The sequence below is a fragment of the Scyliorhinus canicula genome, chromosome 2 (assembly GCF_902713615.1).
Source record: "Scyliorhinus canicula chromosome 2, sScyCan1.1, whole genome shotgun sequence".
Taxonomy (NCBI): Eukaryota; Metazoa; Chordata; class Chondrichthyes; order Carcharhiniformes; family Scyliorhinidae; genus Scyliorhinus; species Scyliorhinus canicula.
The window spans coordinates 161,009,274-161,028,415 of record NC_052147.1 but is presented as its reverse complement, the minus strand read 5'-3'; the positions used below and the strand labels follow the sequence as shown (position 1 = coordinate 161,028,415).

Sequence of the window (19,142 nt, the reverse complement as noted above, 5' to 3'; positions counted from 1 at the left end):
TGTTTCGTCTGTCTCTGGCTTGTCAATCATGACATCACCTTCTTCTTTTTACAATCGACAGTGGGACGAACTAGCCCCTCCCACTCTTCTCCTCTTCCTCCTTCTTGTTTGACAATTGGTTTGCGAATTCTTTTGTGTTTATGTTTGGTCTTGGCATCTTGCAGCCCCTGGTTCGGTGCTGGTCTTCACCCTGTGCTCGGATGTCTACGGAGTCTCAGGTGGACCCTGAGGCGATGACATGTCATTACGGGGTTGTGGTGACCCCGCCCACTTCTGCAGTCTCAATTGGATGTTGGAGCTCCTCGCTTTCTGGTGCCCTGGGTGGAGGTGCTGCCTGCGTCTTGGCTCGCAGGAGCTGGAGTAATGCTCAATGGTTCCTCATCACTGGAAATAAGCGCTGACACACTCTAGTCGGCATGATCCAGGCATTGGGTCATCATGGTCTTGTTTGAGAATATATGAGTGATCTGAGCAAGATAGTCATCAGCTCCTCCACTGTTTCACTCTCAGATTTGTCAATCTCTTCAACATCAGAGTTGATATCATCATATACATCATCAATGTCCTTCCCACTCATCCTCAGCATCAGGGAGTCAACTACCGGAACCATTTCAGAGGCCTGAAACGATTCCCCAAGTACCTCTGGAGCAAGCGTCTCTAAGGTTGGGACGATGCCGTCTTTTTCTAGCTTGTCAGTATCTGGTCCTCCAAGGAATCAGCCCTGCAATCTCAGTTTTTATTTTGGAGTGCACCAAACTCAGAGCTCCAGCCCTTCTCAGCATCCAGCGCGGTCTGGGCATCTACCCGTGACCACCTCATCATTCTTTCCAAACCACTGGGCTTCTTGGGCTGCTCATTAAGCCCGTCCTTGCATCTGTGGAAGATATTTATGAGCACTTCATACGGTCATCATCTGTCTCATCTTCCACACCATTACTTTCTGCATCATCTTCTAAGTCACCAAATATAGATCTCCTGTAAAATACAACACTGCACACGGAATTATGTGTCACGCAGGAGGCCGCCAAGTTCAAAGTCAGCATTCAGTTTTTCTGCTCAACATTCCACACTGTGGAACTTCAGGAGGACTGAAGAAATTAAAGAACCATTATTTGGTACAGTTTTCATAACTGTTCTGCGAGTGCTTCGACCTTCGGTTTGGTTTGAATTGTTTTCACATGACATTTTTGCCCTCCCTCCAGTTGATCTTACAGCCTGTGCATGCCATGATTTCTGGTTCATTAAAGAATAAGATTCAAGCTTGTCAGCCGAAAATCCACCTGATATACTTTCTTAATCACCTCGTTTGTGAAATACTCATTGGGCTCAAATTTAAACTCCAGAGTGAAGTTCCTCGGATTCTCATGTTCTGTCCATTTAACAGTCACATAATGCGAGCACATCATGCCCCTGTATCATTCCACTGAACACATGCACGTTCTTGAAGACTGTTAACCAGAATTGTGAATGTTTCGCTGGCTGTTCCATCTCTTTGTCTGATTTGTCGTCCTCCGCCTGGATTTCTTCTGAATCCTCATCAATGTGCACACTGTGATACCTTGTAAGGATTTGTCGTATTCAGCTTGACTACTCATCTTCTGGGACACACAGTTACTCAACTAAGTAGGGCTCACAGAATCCGCTCCTATGATGGATTCAATGTCCATGTCACAATATAAACAGTAACATGTATGTCATGTCAGCCATGGAGAGCTTAAGTTCACATTCCCCGAAAGTCTCCATCGTTTCGTTACATAATGCATCGGCTGTCCCGCCGTTCAGCGACTTTCAGTTGCGTGTTCAGCTTGTGAAACGGCAGACTGACTGAGGAGGGTGGCTCTCGTTTTAATGTCAGAGCCGCATCGTAACAATGAATTATTTAGGAATACCCATCGATTTCCATCTGGTTTTGATGGTTTCCAGCGAAGTTCTTACTAACTTTGTTCTTTTGTGAAATTGTGTCTTCATCTTTTTTGTTCGGACCTCGTCTGGTCCTTCGTTGCGATGAGGTTGATGAAGAATTGTCATCTGGATGTATTCATCAACCACATTTACTGATCATATATGATCCATTGAAGGATGCAAAACATTGCCTCGCAAAACGCCCAACATGGCCACCCCTGGAACAGGTCGATTGCCACACTTCGGCACAAGATGGCGGCTCCTGTCGGCCGCTTAAAATGGCCACCCGCACTGAGAGCATGTTCCTTCATGAAGCGCGTCACAGAAGCTAATGGCGCTGGCGTCTTCCTCTGTGTTGCCGTCAACCTTTTTAAACAGTGTGCTGATTTGCTATACAGCTACCTCGCTCGCCTGGAAAATCTTTATTGCTTATTCCAATACCAAATCTTCTTCCCGCAGCAACCTCTCATGTAGCTTATCATTTGATACACCAAAGACAATTTGGCCATGGATCAGAGAAGATTTCAGGCTACTGAAGTTGCATGACTGGGCCTTCAGTCTCAAGAGTTGGGAGGTGGATGCTCCCTTGCCCGGGCGGGGGGAGAGCATTGGTATCTACTCACCCATGCTGCTCCGTCTAGGTCGTTGACCTTCCTCTTGCACGGCTGGCCAGTCCTCTTGATCACACCCCCGAGCTGACAGCTGTCGCCACCTCTTCCCAGGCAGCACTGTCTGAATAGTGGCTCACTATCCGGGACACACTGGGGAGCAGCACATCGCTCCTGGTCTCCACAACATCCAGGAGCCTCACAGGTCAGCGTCCCTGAATCTTCGGGCGGTCCCCTGGACGCTATTGCTGTGAGCTGGCTGGGGTGGCTGAGCAAGTGCAGCTTAAGCGCTACTCAACCTTATTAGTGGGGGGGGGGGGGGGGGGGGCTGGTGAGCGGGGCGCTGCATTCTGATATCCAGCATTAAACGGTGGAAGGCAGGAGTGTAAATGTGAAAGAGCTGTCTCCTTCAGGGAATTGGATCAGAAAAGCAAGGTCACTGAGAGAGCAGTGGAGGCAAATTAACTGTTCTCAGCTAATTTGTGGCAATCTCCACTTCAGCCTCTGAACCACTCCATTTTAGAACTTTCACACTCATCGTTGTCCTGCACAGATTAGATGATAATTGTTATCACTCCGTCAGCACTGTAAATAAAACTAAATAGACTTTCATAGTCTTCCTCCTCTGGCTCATCATCGGATTCTTCACTTTCCTCATTGTGATCACCATCATCGTAATCATTATCATCATACTCATCATCGTAATCATTGTCATCGTAATCATCATCATCATAATCATCACATCACCTGCAATAGGTTCTCCTGTGAAGTATAACACTGCTTGTGGAATTATGTGTTCATGCAAAAAGTGACCAATTTAAAAGTCAGCAGCGAGTCTTGCTGCAAAACCTTCATCCAGCTCTCCATGCTCTGGAACTTCAGGAGGACTGAAAAAATTGAAGAGTCATTTGGTACAGTGTTTGTAACTGTTCTACCAGTACCCCACCCTTGTGCTTCTGCTTCATTTTAATGGTCTTCAATGTGATGTTATTTTCCTTTCTGCCAGTCCGATCTGGGACCCTGCATCCCATGATTTTGGTTCATCAAAGAAGAAAAAATATGACTCATCAGGCTGCGACTCTATCTGGTATGTTTTGTCACTGCTTCATTTGTGAATACCCATTTGGCTCAAACTTAAACTCAACAGTAAACCTCATTGCCTGTCCAGGATCTGACAATTTTACGATTTATCTTGGAAATTCTTTAAGATAGGCTCATCAATATCCTACATCATGTCACGTGAGCAAATCCACATTTTGAAGACTATCAACCAGAAATCTGGAATTCCTTTTAGTTCTCCATCTCTTCATCTGGTTTATGTTCCTCCACTTTAACTTTCGCTTGCATCTCATCGGATAACTGCGCCACTTTATCTCATTGCCAGTTGCAATGGTCCTCTGTCACAGCGCTGTCTGGAATGTACAGCTGCTCAACTAGGTTCAGTGCCTCACACGTCCTGCTCCTATGAGGGACTCATGTTCCGTGTCCACAATGGAAAATGGTATGATTGACTTCTGTTGTGTGCCCTTGCTTCATGGCTCACATGCTCCCAATGTCGCAATCTCATTCTCATTGTAGCCTTTCAGTCTTATTCGATTGACGAATTTTGGTTTGACTCGCAGCCTGTTCAAATTGGCAAACTGATAAGGTTGGCCTTCGCTCCCATGTCTAGCTTGCATTTGATGAATGTGCCCTTCATCATCAATGGAATCGTCCATCTGTCTCGTCGGTATCAGTATCACCATCACTATGCAACTGGTCAGTAAAACTTCTTCACTTGCAAATTCGAACTCATCGTGTCCTTCATCAAATCAGATCAACAGAAAGCAGGTCTTCAATGGACATCTCATCATCCTGTTGACTAATCCTGTTTTTTCCACTGTTGGATGTGAGGGTGGGAGTAGTGTAGGGGAAGGTGGTGTAAAGGTGGTGTTGAGGTGGTGTGGGGGTGAGGGTAGTGTGGGGGTGAGAGTGTTGTGGGGTGAGGGTGGCGGTGAGGATGGTCTGGGGTGAGTGTGGGGTGAGGACGGGGGGGGGGTGTGATTAGTATTGGTGGGGTGTTGACCACACGTGTCACGGGGAACCACAACTCAGCAGGGTCTCACTTCCTCACCCGTGACCGAACTTCACGTCGGCAACCTCCCTACCATCTGGGCCACCGACAATGTCCAGGGCCCTTTGTTCAGCCACAGTGAAGGGCCACAGGTCCGGCAGTCCCCATCCTGTCTCCTCCCACTCTTGGCGGTTGTGCGCGACCTTCTCCTGGGTGGGTGGGGGGAAAGAAAATGCAGTGTTAGACAGTCCAGCACATGCAGCCCAGGGCTTGGGTAGCTGTTGGCCTCAATGGCTAGGGGACATAGCCATGGTGGCTGGTATGGTTGCCAGCATATGGTGCTGGGTGGGGGTTCACTAGCCCTCTGGATGGGGGGGGGGGGTGTCAGGATACAGGTGTGTTGGGCGGTAGCTGATGCCAGGGACACAGTGTTGCCTACTCATCCTGGCCACCCTGAGGAGGTTGTGCAGTTTTTTGCGGCACTGCTGGCCGGCCAGACGATGTTGCCCATGGCGCTGACCGCCTCTGCCACCTGCGCCCAGGCATGGCAAACAGCGGAGGCTGGCAGCCTCCTTCCAAGGCAGGCATATAAGGTCATCCCCCACTCCTCCTTGACATCCTTGAGGGTTATTAGCTCTGCATCCGAGAACCTTGGGGCTGCTCTTCTCATTGCCATCTTGCTGGCTGGGATGGTGTGTGTGGGGAGTGAAGTGTGTATATGTAGCTGCAGCTTGTCAGCCTCCTGAGTGTCAATCAGTGCCGTTTCTCATTAGAATGATTGTGTTCCACGTGGCGCTGGTGCTAGTCCCTGAAACAGCAGCAGAATTGGTCCAGGTGTGGCGCCAATTTTGCTGTTGTGAAAGTCCACGATTCTGCATGGCGTCAACACTTAGTGTCATACGATCTGAGGGGTCTTGACAGGGTAGATGTGGAGATGTGTCAAGGCTAAAGCATGTGGGAGATCATGGATACTGTTGTGATCCAGGGCAAATCGATCTGCAGTCAATGTTGTGGCTTGAGGAACTTCAGCTCAGTGTCATTTAGCTGGAGGCTGAGCTGCAGACACTGCCACACATCAGGGACAAAGTAAGAAGTCTTACAACACCAGGTTAAAGTCCAATAGGTTTGTTTCGAATCACTAGCTTTCGGAGCGTAGCTCCTTCTTCACCTGAGGAAGGAGCTGCGCTCCGAAAGCTAGTGATTCAAACAAACCTGTTGGACTTTAACCTGGTTTTGTAAGACTTCTTACTGTGCCCATCCCAGTCCAACACCAGCATCTCCACATCATGGCTACACCTCAGGGAGGGAGAAAGTTATCTGGATACTTTGTTTCAGAGTTTGCAGGAGAATCTAGAACCAGAGGTCACTATTTAAAAATAGGGGGCTGGCTTCTCCTGTCCCCAGCCGCTTGTTTCACAGGTGGTGTGCCACTCGCTGGCAGTGGGATTCACTACTCCCGCCTCTTGTCAATGGGATTTCTCATGAAGTCACCCCAAACTGCCGGAAACCCACAGGCGAGCATGTGCTGGCCGACAGGAACAGAAAATCCCAACAGCCGGAGAATTCCGGCCAAGAAGTCACCCAGTTAAAATGGAGATGAGGCAACGTTTTCTCTCAGAGAATCATGAGTCATTGAAACTCTCTTCCTGAAAAGATCTTGGAAAGAGTTTTAAGTAGAGGTGAATATATTCTTGGTAAGCAAGAGGATGATACATTATCAAGGTGAGGCATGGTGCAGATTTGTGATTATTATCGGATCAGCCATGATGTTATTAAATGGCGTGGGAATGATATGCATAAGCACTCATGTAAACAGCAATGTATCGAACCTTCCAACCAGCAGATGGCGTAAAGAACAACCACATGACACTGTTACCTCTTGGAGTCTGGAGCTAGTCGTCGTAGTGGATAGTCTATTTGTAGCAGCTATTAGATAATTTATTATAGTAGTAGTTTGATAATTTTCTCATGGTTACCTGACAATAAGCATTTGACTAGTCAGAAACTAGATGTTCTCTAATGCATGATTCCTACCAGCCAAGCACCAGAACTCAACCATGGCGGAGCAGGCTTGAAGGATTGAATGGACCCTACTCCTGCTCCTTGTTCTCATGTCACCACACTTTCAAGTTTGGTTACCATCCACAAATTTGAATTGTACACCCCAATCTTGGTCATTAATATTGATCATGAAAAGAGTTGCTATCGTCCCCACCCAATCTTCACCCCCACCCACGCGTCAGGAACTGAACCATCCAGCCCCAGAATGGGACATCTCTGAGAGTCAGAGATAAAACAGAGCTGTTGCTGCAGGTTCTTTTCAGTGGTCCTCAGTGGAGTGGAAAACAAACCTGTAATTCAGGTTGACGTAAGGCTGGGGACCTTCTGTGAAACCTCACAATAATAGTTGAATTCCAGTGTGTGGGTTATGCCCACACTTGGGTTTCTCATCCTCTGCTGGTCTCCTTCCAGTACTACTGGTGGAGACTAACGTGAAAATTCTCTGCTGAGACAGGCAGTAAGGTATCAGGGGGTTACTGAAGAAGATTACACGTTAGCACAGTGGTTAACATTGTTGCTTCACAGCTCCAGGGTCCCAGGTTTGATTCCTGGCTTGGTCACTGTCTGTGCAGAGTCTGCACGTTCTCCTCATGTCTGCGTGGGTTCCTCCAGGTGCTCCGGTTTCCTCCTACAGTCCAAAGATGGTAAGTTAAGTGGATTGGCCATGCTAAATTTCCCTTAGTGTCCAACAAAAAGGTTAGGTGGGGTTACTAGGTTACTGGGATAGGGTGGCGGCATGGGCCTAAGTAGGGTGCTCTTTCCAAGAGCTGGTGCACACTCAATGGGCCGAATGGCCTCCTTCTGCATTGTAAATTCTATGTACACACATGAGGGAGAAAGACAGATATCAGGTAATCATTAAATAGGGAGCGCTGAAGACAAATGAGACATCAATACAGAGAGAGAGGGGAAAGACAGCAGGAATTATAGTGGGAGAGGCAATGACAGACAGTAGGTAATTATTGCTGTGATAGTCATTTAAGGGGAAGTGAGTGGCATCACTAGAAGGAAAATGTCCACAAAGTGCCCAGGTTCAATTGGGATGCAGCTGACTGACTCTCCAAATTCAGGAGGTTTAAACAGCATTCAGAGCTGTGGGGTGTGATTCAGAGATCGCGTTGTGCCCGGCTGGATCCAGGTGTGCTGCTAAATCCCAGGAGAGCCCACATCGGGCTCCGTGCCAATTCGAGATATTCTGTCTGGCGCAATCTGGGACGTGCTTTCACTGGGCGAGATCCAGATGTGTATATTTAAATGAGCCATGAGGCATAACGGCACCTCGAACGACTTGCAGGCCATTAGAGACCCCAGGTAGCTGGAACAGGGCAGGGTGGTACCTGGCAGTCCCATGGCACCCAGGCACTTTGGCATTGCCAGCCTGACACCTTGTCAGTGCCACCCTGGCAGTGCTATCCTGCCAGGGTGGCTTGTTGGCACTGCCAGTGGTTAGGCCCAGGAATCCTTGACAGTTGGAGGGGGGGAGTAAGAAGGTTTCCAGGGGCCTAGAGAAGGTTCCGGGGGTGAAATGGCAGGTGCAGAAAGCGGGGGGCAGCCTGAAAGGGGGTGAAAGGAGGGGCCCCGATCTGCGAGGAGCCATTCCTGCTGCTTAGCTCAGCTCGCCAGCAAAAAATTGACTGAAGTGTGGACTCAGTGGGGAAAAATATCCCTGAGGCCCCAAAGAACGAACCATTCTCAGGATGATTCTCAGTGCTGCAGCCGTAAATGTGCCCAAAAACAGACTTAAACTTTTGTCTGCTGAATCGTGCATATGGTTTCATGATCCAGGTGTGTCTGACCCAGATAATTAGGCCATAAAAATCTGCCTAGCAATTGGGAATGAAGATCTACACAGGTTGAACATGTCAGGATTAATAGAAGAAATGCTTTACAATCCCCAAAAGATATGGATCACACTGGAACACTGGAGGAGAATCAGGTTAATCCTCCATATTCCTTGACCAGTGTTAATGTCATTTCACTAACAGCCACAGAATCCACTGATCACTTCATCAGCAGATGCAGAGAAAAAGGTATGGTCTGTGATTTTTCAGATGCAGAGCTAGCAGACAGAATTGTTGAATTGGTGACCACATCCACAAGCATTGGAAGTGTTCCAGAACATTCTGCAGGACAAGCCCAGAATGTATAGCATCAAAAAGCTACTCAAGGTGGGATTAGAGTTTGCTTGATTCCATTCTTACTCAGAAATGATTCAAACTCTTCTGACATTAACTATGGACCATTAACTGATACCATCATCTCGGAAATTGCAAATCAACTTCTCAAAATCTCAATAGTTTTACCACCTGTGGTATTAGATAGACTCAACATTAATTTGTTTGCTATAACTATCAACCCATTTCAAAGAAATCAACATGTATTCATTCCCACATTTGCTTGTGCTTACCATGGAATGAAAGATACTTTGGTTGGATCATTTGTTTAAGGCACAGAGATAATGGAAGGGTTGTGAAGGGTGGTGAAGAGCTAGAGCTGGGTATCATCAGCAGACATGTTTGAATCTGACCCCGGGTTTTCAGAAAATATTACCAAGGCTCAGCACGTAGATGTGAAAATGTTGGAAACAAAGGACACATTCCAACAATAACTGAGGGAGGCAGGAAGCAAAACGAGTGTTCAAGATTGCCTGCTTATTATCAATAGAATCCCTACCGACCATTTGGCCCATCGCGTTTGCTCCGACCCTCTGAAAGAGCACCCTACATAGGCCCACTCCGCTGCCCAATCCCTGTAGCCCCACCTAAACTGCACATCTTTGGACTGTGGGAGGAAACCAGAGCAACCAGAGGAAACCCAAGGCCAGAATCGAACTCAGAACCCTGGTGCTGTGACGTAGCAATGCTTTCTTTTCATAAATTTAGAGTACTCATTTCATTTTTTCCAATTAAGGGACAATTTAGCATGGCCAATCCACTTACCCTGTACATCTTTGAGTTGTGGGGGTGAAACCCACGCAAAGACGGGGAGAATGTGCAAACTCCACAGTGACCCACTGCCGGGACCTGGGACCTCAGAGCCGTGAGACAGTAATGCTAACCACTGCGCCACCGTGCTGCCTAATCAATTATAGTTTCATGGTCACCATTACTAATTAGTTTTTAATTCCAAATTTATTAATTGAATTCAAATTCTACCAGCTGCAATAGTGGGATTTGAACCCCTGTCTCCAGGGAATTAGCCTAGGACTCTGGATTAGTATAGTCGCCAGTCCCAGATGACCATAGGCTGCTTTACCTTTTGAAATCAAGAGCTGACTGGTGGTGATTTAACCTGAGGATCACCACACCTCAGGCATGGGGCAAGGTTGAGAAGGCAGAGCCTTCATGAATAACCTCAGCCAGTACGGGAATTGTATCTGTGTTGTTGGCGTCCCTCCGCATCACGAACCAACCATCAAGCCAACTGAGCTAAACTGGGTCCCCTGCTACTAGTCCAATGACATTGCCACTATGCCACCAGTCCCATTCAGCTGGACAATGGAGATGATTCATTGAAGAGGCAGACTGCATCAAAATCGATGTTACAGTTTATTGTATAATTGCCCTATCACTGACCCAAGCTTGTGCTATGTTGACAGCCTTCCAAAACTATCCCGACATTGCTGAGATACAGTGGGGTACTTGACTGGTTTCTGCTATGTGGGGGGTGGGGGGGGGGGGGGGGGGGAAATGAGAAATTGGGCTAAATTGCAAATGTGCCATGGTAGATCATTGTGCCATTTTACTGTCACACAAAAGCTTCCAATGTTAGGATTAATCACAATAATGAATCAAATGGCTAACATTGTCATACTCACAGCATCCGGGATAGGTATCAGTGCACAATTTGCGGGATCCATTCCAGAGCTCACGTTGCACACAGTTTCCTGGATATCAATCGTTATGTTGATTTCAAATACACGTTCTCCAAAATCAATTCTCTAATCAAAGGAATGAGTTACACTTAATGAAGGGTGTGTGGGGGTAACACTTATAATAAATAATACGGTGTCAGACAAAACTATTCAAATTTCCTATGAATCATTGTGCTCTGGGAACATTTTCCTGTATGAAAGTCACTGTTCACCGAGTAGAAACATATACGGAGACATTGTGTTGAGCAATTGACTTGTGTAAATTCTGCATTGAGCAGAATAACTCTTCAGCAATTATTCATATGGTCACATGGACAGAAGCATGACTGATCTTCCCTTATGCTTGACTTTGCAAGGATGTGATAACATAGCAGTCGTGTAACATTACAATGAATATAGAAATTTCAGATATATTGTATTATATGTATTTGGTGCAGTAAGGGTTAAAAGCCTGGGTTAGGGTGTTCATAATAATAATAATCTTTATTGTCACAAGTAGGCTGAGATTGCAATGAAGTTACTGTGAAAAGCCCCTAGGCGCCACATTCCGGTGCCTGTTTGGAAGAGGGAGAATTCAGAGTGTCCAAATTTTGGGACTTGTGGGAGGAAACCGGAGCACAAGGAGCAAACCCACGCAGACACGGGGAGAACGTGCAGACTACGCACAGACAGTGACCCAGCCGGGAATCGAACCTGGGACCCTGACGTTGTGAAGCCACAGTGATAACTACTGTGCTAGCGTGCTGCCCCACTGTGTATGACTGCTGCAGGAGAGCTTTGACAAATTCAGGTTTGAAAGGCAGAAAGCTTTTTGGAGACAAAGCTGCAATGAAAGGGTTCTAAAAGATGGGCTAATGAAATTTTGTTTAGATAAAGAAGTTTCCCTGGGACATAGATAATTAGAGACATTGGGGTGATTCACCCAAAAAATATTCGAAGTGTCATTTTAGACAATATTGTGGTGTTTTTCACATTGGTTGGAATGGTGAGATCATGGCCTGCATTCACCAACACTTAGCTGTTACATAAAGAGCCAATAGCAAGTGTGCGCACTAACAGCACAAATTCAGGTTATTTCGACCATGCATTGGACTACATCACCTTCAACTTAGACCAGGCCAGACAGCATGTCCGGAGAGCAGGATTCACCATTGCTGGCATGCCCCAGGTCCAGTGGGTGATGAATCGCACACATATTAACCCTCTGAACAGCAGTTTGATATGGGGTACTTTTAATCAATAGGAGGGGCTTACACTCCATAAATATGCAGTTGTGCAACCACCAACTGCACATCATGCATGTCTGCACCCAATATCCAGGCAGCGTGCACGATGTTTACATCATGGCACATTCTGAGGTACTCAGCATCTTCGAGGCGCTCCCTCTGGTGAAGGGTTGCCAATGACACCAGTACGGAGGCCTCAGACTGACACCAGACCCATTATAATGACACTCACGCAGCAACCAGGAGCATTATTGAGCAGTGCATCGGTATCCTCTAGATGTGCTTCAGATGCCTGGACCGCGCTGGTGGGGGTCTCCAATATAGCCCCCAAAGGGTCTCGACCATCATTGTGGTCTGCTACGTCCTGTACAACATCGCGCAGCAGCAGGGCGAACATGCTGGAGGAGGAAGAATGGCAGGTCTCATCTGACAAGGAGAATAAGGATGGTGTTGAGGAAAACTCGGGCGAGTCTTGTCCACGGACGGAAGATGATGATGACTCGCTGTGAGATTAGTCCTGCTGCTCCTCATTGTCCTGCCTTTAAGATAACATATTAGAGTCCACCCAGATTATCTCTGCATGTGTGCTAATGATTCCTTCTCATGGAATATGTTGGGGAGGGGATTTGCATAGTGAACGGTTAGGGTTCATTCACAGGGATGCTGTCATACAAGGCGAGCTCAGACTGCTGCCCCGAGGATAGGAGGCTGATTCACGTGATGGAATGGGCTGTGTTCATGACTCCCTGAAGTTTCTTACGGTCTTGAGCCGAGCAGTTGCCATACCAAGCTATGATGCAGCCGGATAGGTTGCTTTCTATGGTGTATCTGTAAAAACTGGTAAGAGTCAATGTGGACATGCCGAATTTTCTGAGTTTCCTGAGGAAGTATGGGCACTGTTGTGATTTATTTGTCGTGGCATCGACGTGGGTAGACCAGGACAGATTGTTGGTGAGGTTCACACCTAGGAGTTTGAAGCTGTCAACTATCTCCACCATTGATGCAGACAGGGGTGTGTACAAAATCGATGACCAGCTTTTTAGTTTTGTTGACATTGAGGGACAGATTATTGTCATTGCACCATACCCCAAGGTTCTCTATCTCTTTCCTGTACTCTGACTCCTTGTTGTTCGAGATCCGACGCACTACGGTCGAGTCATTAACAAACTTGGAGATGGAGTTGGAGCCGACGTTTTGCCACACAGTCTTGTGTGTATAGGCGGGATAGCAGAGGGCTAAGCACACAGCCTTGCAAGACCCCGGTATTGAGGACTGTCGTGGAGGAGAGTCATTTTTCATCCTTACTGATTGCAGTCTGTGGGTCAGGAAATCAAGGATCCAGTTGCAGAGGGAAGAACCAAGTCCGAGGTTCTGGAGTTTTTATATGAGCTTGGTTGGGATTATGGTGTTGAAAGTGGAGCTGTAGTGAATGAATAGGAGTCTGACGTAGGAGTCATAAAATTCCTTCAGTACAAAAAGAGGCCATTTGGCCCATCGAGTCTGCACTGGCCCTTTGAACGTCCTTCCTACATAGGCCCAATCCCCTGACCAGTAACCTCACTTTAAGGGACAATTCAGCATGAGCACCCGGAGTAAACCCACGCAGACACGGGAAGAATGTGCAAGCTCGAAACAGACGGTCATCCAAGTTGGTGATTGAACCCGGGTGTCAGGCACTGTGAGGCAGCAGTGATAACCACTGTTGCAATGTGCCGCCCCAATGAAATGCTTCAGGGATGAGTGTAGGGCCAGGTAGATAGCATCTGCTGTGGACCAGTTGTGGTGGTATGCGAATTGCAGTGGATCAAGTCAGTCTGGAAGTATGGAGCTGATGTGTCTCATGAGTAATCTCTCCAAGCACTTTATAATCTCACTGGGTGAGATCCAGATTAACATACTTAAGTGAGGCATTAGGCTCATTTAAATATATCTACAACGGATTCTCCTAGGGACTGGGATCTAACGGCCACACCTATAAGACCTCGCCAGACTGCCGTTTAGCTCTGCTTTCCACAAATGTGGATCAGGTATAAAGGGATCTGGGGGGGACTCCCAGACCATTAGAGACCCCCAAATGGTCATGCTCTGGGCAGCATGGTACCTTGGCAGTCCTACTGACACCTTGGCACTACCAGCCCAGCACCTTGACACTGCCATCTGGGCACCCTGGGCACTGCCAGGGTGTCTGGGTGGCATCATAAGGCTGGCATGGCCACTGCCAGTGTGCCAGGCTGGTAGTGCCAAGGTGCCTGGGTGCCGTGTTGCCTATTCCAGGGATTACCTTTCCCTAAGAGGTCAGGTGAAGGGGTTCAAGGACCTCGAAGATATAAGTTGGATGCAGCGAGGAGGTCCGGAAAATACGTGGGGTGGCTGAGGGGGGTGAAAGGCCAGGGTGGTATTTTAAAATGTCACCCTGATCCGTGAGTTGTCTTCCTGCACTGGCAAGCTGATCTCATCAGCACAGGAAATTAGGTAAGTGTGACTTCAGCGGGGTGTTCCTCGCTGAGGCTACAAAAATGGCAAAATCCCGTTAAATAGCCTGATGATTTTTGGTGCCGCAGGTGCCGAGAAACACCCCACTAAACTCGTCCATAACCAATCTCTGATTTTGTCCCGTTAAATAGGGTCCAAGGTCTCAAATTATCTATTCTACAGGGAATCTCCAGCTATCCTAAAACAATTCCATTTGACATATCTTCATAACAAATACATGGTTGGAATAAATGATTATGTCACTTTTACGGCCTCTTAATTGCATCATTTGCAGACTCACCGCCTGCCCGTATATTAAACTTGGATTTTTTAAATATTTCTGCAACACATCTATACATACACCTCAACCCAGGTTTTTCAAGACATTACTGCTGCAAATATATATCATGCAATCTATATTATAAATTCCTGCATCCGTCACACCATATCTTCAGGCCGTGCAAAGACTCCAAAGCTTTCAAGGTCACAAAATGTCATTGTAACTCAACAAGTCTCTGGCATACTGGAGAAAGCAGTGCTGGTTGTATGGATCTCATGTTGGCATTTGTCTTGATGAGTTCACTCTTGCCTTTGAAACATGGGAATGCTGAATTGAAGACATGATCATACTCCTGAAGGAGTGTGTGGAACTGGAAATGTGTGCGCAGAGTCAGTGTGAGGTCCGGATCCATAAGAAGAGACTCTGAAACAGCTGATGATGCTTGTATTTCATGGCTGTGACATGTAATTCTGACAAGACTGAGAATCTTGGTTGCTGGGGGTGAAAACAGGTGGTACCTGAGCAAAATATTCATTTTGAAACAGGACTTGTGGTTCAAGAGATACAAATTTTGTCAGCAATATGCGTCAAAATATGTGGTGATGGCAAAATGTTGGACAGCTTGAAGACAGGACAATTCAACTGCAGGTGTCCTGAGGTCAGCCAGATCATTAGGGACACCTTGATAAAATTCCGGGATCAGCTTGAGGGAATGCAAAGTACATGGACTTATCTCACTCTGTATGGACTGGTGGAAGGACAAAATCCATAAACGGAAGTGGTGGAGTCATTTACTAACATGAGGCGTTTAGTTGGTCACATTAACACATCATTGGTTTCCATGAACGAGGTGCCTGCGAGCATTGTGCCAACAGGTTTTGACTTGGCCTGTCTCTGGACAAGGAGAAATGTGTGTTTCACTAACCACATGTAAAGGCAATAAACCATCAGCCTGGTGAGTAGATTGCGATGCACTATTGAATGGAACACCCAAGTGGCCATCTGAATAGCATGAAGTTCAAATAATGTGCCCGAGATGGGTGACTGATAGACCTGTAGACGGACTGAAAATGAAAGTGAAATGAAAATTGCTTATTGTCACGAGTAGGCTTCAATGAAGTTACTGTGAAAAGCCCCTAGTCACCACATTCCGGCGCCTGTTCGGGGAGGCTGGTACGGGACTGCAATTGATTCAAGTGAAATGCCAGCAATTTCCTCCGGCCCATCATTTGAACAAACATCCATGATGCCACCTTTATCCTCATTCAAGGAAAAAAACTTTTTTGCAAGCTTTAGCCATGTATTTATTGGTAGTCTTGATTTGGCAGAAAATTATGTCTGCTGGAAAATGCTTATCTGGGTGGCCTACTTGCTAACATAATGGACAATATACCTGTTGTGTGCATGAAGAAAGGAAGTTATAGAGCTGTTATAACCCACATCAGATCTACGGGGTCAGGCCAATTAGTCTCCCCACAAGTCTTGTTGTGTACGAGCTTACCCACTGAGGGGTGGGGCTCCATCAGCAGAGCTCTGGACACTGCACAAAAACTCAGCCCGAGTGGGAGCCGAGCAAGGAAGCCCCAACTGGGACCTGTGTACACTGTGTTACTATTGTAATAAATGACCAGTTTCTTTGTGTCTCTCGTGTGGACTCTTCTGTGGACACAATAGAGCCTAGTCATATTAGGCGAAAGTGAAATGGACCAGTGCTCCCGGAAGGAAGAAGCAGCAGTGCAGAGATCCTTGCATCCCGAGATGCATGAATCTCATCTAGCAGCGAGTCCAAGGCCTAGGAGGGCACCGGTTTGATGAATGTAAGAGCGCATGACCTAAGTTCGGTGCCATACCTATGCTTCACTAAATGAGGTGGGCCAGAGCGAATACGTTGTAACCAGCGAAGGACCACTTTATTCTCCAGTGAGGGTGCCATCTCCTCATTGTCATCGAGTGGTAGCCCCTGATAAGTGACTCTCCCTTTCTGCAAGAGGTTATCCTCACAGAAGGCTATTGGACATTGACACGACAATTTGGGGATGAGTGTGAAAATGCTCCATTGCTGCCAACATACCAGTAAACTGTATTTACTTTCCAAATTGTACAGAGTCAGAATGCAAACAGTGTTAAGCTTAAAATGCAGAATTACCAAACAACAAGACAATACAAAAAGACAAGGGGAATTGAGGCCTCTGTCGTGTTATAAAGGTTGGGTTAACACGGACTGCAACTGGATGCAGTAAAACGTGAAATCAGGCTTCTAACTCCGAAGTTGGTTCAACACGGTTTTATTGAACTAACTGAGAATTATTTACAGTTCGCTGTGGGTTTGACACTCTACTAATCTAAGGTGCCATCCTCTGTCTATCTTGACCAGCTCTGAGCCACGTGTAGAAGGTGCTAACTGTTCTTTACACCCTGACTGTCACTACAGCTATCTTACAACACCAGGTTAAAGTCCAACAGGTTTGTTTCAAACACGAGCTTTCGGAGCACGGCTCCTTCTTCACCTGAAGAAGGAGCCGTGCTCCGAAAGCTCGTGTTTGAAACAAACCTGTTGGACTTTAACCTGGTGTTGTAAGACTTCTTACTGTGCTCACCCCAGTCCAACGCCGGCATCTCCACATCATGACTACAGCTATCAGCTAGTGGAAGAGGCAGAGGCTTGATGCCTTGTGTGTTTTATAGTGGGAATGTGTCCTGTCTGGTGATTGGTTGTATCCTGTTCTATGTGATGATTGGTTGTTCTATGTGTCTGTTATTGCCTGTCATATCTCATTATATACATGAGTGCATATGCTAACAGCCTCCACCGACCAGAGGGCGATAGCCTAACAGCAGTGCTGGGTATTCGCTTAGCCGCGCTATTTTTAAAGCTCTCACATGAATGCGACTGATATATTTCAAGTTGCAACGTCAACAAGAAGATTTTATATTCTGAAAACTACTGAAATAGCTTCACAAATGAGAATTCATCTACCATTTATTTATTTGTGGCTTTAGGAATATGGTATGCTTTGAGCAAAGTTTTTTCAATCTGAGGATGATATGTTCCTTTACTGTGGATCAGAATCCATGTTCATCTATGGAACCCTCCCCTCCTCAATCACCTCTGCTATTGTCTATTCTTGTCAATTTCCAGTTTAATAATCAATACAGCCCAAGCTCTAACTTATTCCCAATCTTTGCAAATAGGCATACCTCACTGAACCAGTGTTGTGTCCACCCAAGGCAGAGTGGCTGCACTGGAGTGAGAGTGAGGCAGAGATTGATGCTGGACTGTCAATACTGCGTGACATCAGGGACATTCTGACGCTATGTTACATGTCCAATCACAGGAATAAGGACAGCCCCTCGTGCATGAGGGAGAACTTGAAGTGGGAGGAAAGAAGAGATGTCACTGTGGTCCATGTAGGAACCATTCCTGGTCAGTCATTTTTGCAGAATTTTATTTGTATTTCAGATTTCCATCATCTGCAGTATTTTGCTTTTGTTGTGATGGTGAAGAGTTGGATTTGAACAAATTGTGAATGCCCTTCAGCAGCATCTAGTGACCAGAGTTTGACCAGCTTCTGGAGTCAAACTGCAGCCTCACAGCAGCTCAGCAGAAGTTTGCATGGGGAGATCCACTAAAAAGGTTGACAAAGAGAATTTCAAGGCTAATCATTTAGGCTGGAACAATCAACAGTGAATGGTGACAAGTGAAATCAATTCAGTTGGACAGAAAATTAATAGTTTTTAATAAAATATATAGATTGTTACAAAATAACCAGCATTGATTTAAAATACTACAAGTTGTTTGTTTACATGTCGACAGAGGATATTGTTTCTCACAATGAAATCGTTTCAAACACAATAGCAGGAATTTGTGACGTTCATTAGAGGAAAAGGACAAAATAGAATAAATTAAACTTGGTGACACTTACTGAAATTAGTTCACATTTCACAATGGCAAAAAGGTTGCTCGTCGCAAGTTGTTCGTTCACCTTTGCAATTGTTTCGCTTATTGCTATCGGAGGCTCTGAATTGGGAGAACTTGCACATGGAATTCCTGAATCGAAAAACAAAGGGTTTTAATGATGAATACATATGACCATTAGCCATTTGGGTTAACACCCAATGATCAGAACAACAAACAATACAACAAAACTATTCCTTAGCACATTACAATACTTGCCAGAACAGTGGAGGATCTGGGCTGCAGCAAAGATGAAGAGAATGATTTTCATTTTGCCTGTATGGATGGAGAGAGGAGAAACTGGATTCTGTTCCTCTCACTGCCTGTTCTCTGCTTCTATTCACTGTTTATATCCATCAGACTACACAAAGCAATAGCACACATTATGGAACAATGATGTAATCTGACCACAATCACTGCACTGGCTTTGCTTCCTTCATTACCAGCTTGTATAAAGTATAATTGGATGTTGCAATTTGTAAAGAATGACGTGCGTCAATTTCCAGTTTCATAATCAATATAATCCAGATTCTAAATTATTTTGTTAACTATGCAAATTATTTACGATGAAATGGAATGAAATAAAGTAGTGAATTTTCAAATTAATGAACCCAGAGATAGGGAAATAGCTGGTCACTGTGAGGTCACTGGAGGTTCCAATATGTGGCCAGTATATCACGCTGATCAATCATCACCGCATCCAGTAGCTCA

At 46.0% G+C, this 19,142-nt stretch overlaps 1 protein-coding gene across 1 annotated transcript in view; it reads right to left on the bottom strand.

The window, feature by feature from the left end:
• LOC119962422 (secreted phosphoprotein 24-like) overlaps nucleotides 1-18,860 on the bottom strand; it is a 30,730-nt gene extending 11,870 nt beyond the window's left edge. Inside the window, exons 1-3 of the mRNA XM_038790379.1 lie at nucleotides 18,651-18,860; nucleotides 18,400-18,524; nucleotides 10,442-10,564 (exon numbers count right to left, since the gene is read on the bottom strand). Coding sequence (XP_038646307.1) covers nucleotides 10,442-10,564; nucleotides 18,400-18,524; nucleotides 18,651-18,702 — 300 coding nt within the window. The 5' untranslated portion in view covers nucleotides 18,703-18,860. The remainder of the gene's footprint in view (nucleotides 1-10,441; nucleotides 10,565-18,399; nucleotides 18,525-18,650) is intronic.
• Nucleotides 18,861-19,142: the final 282 nt, after the last annotated feature.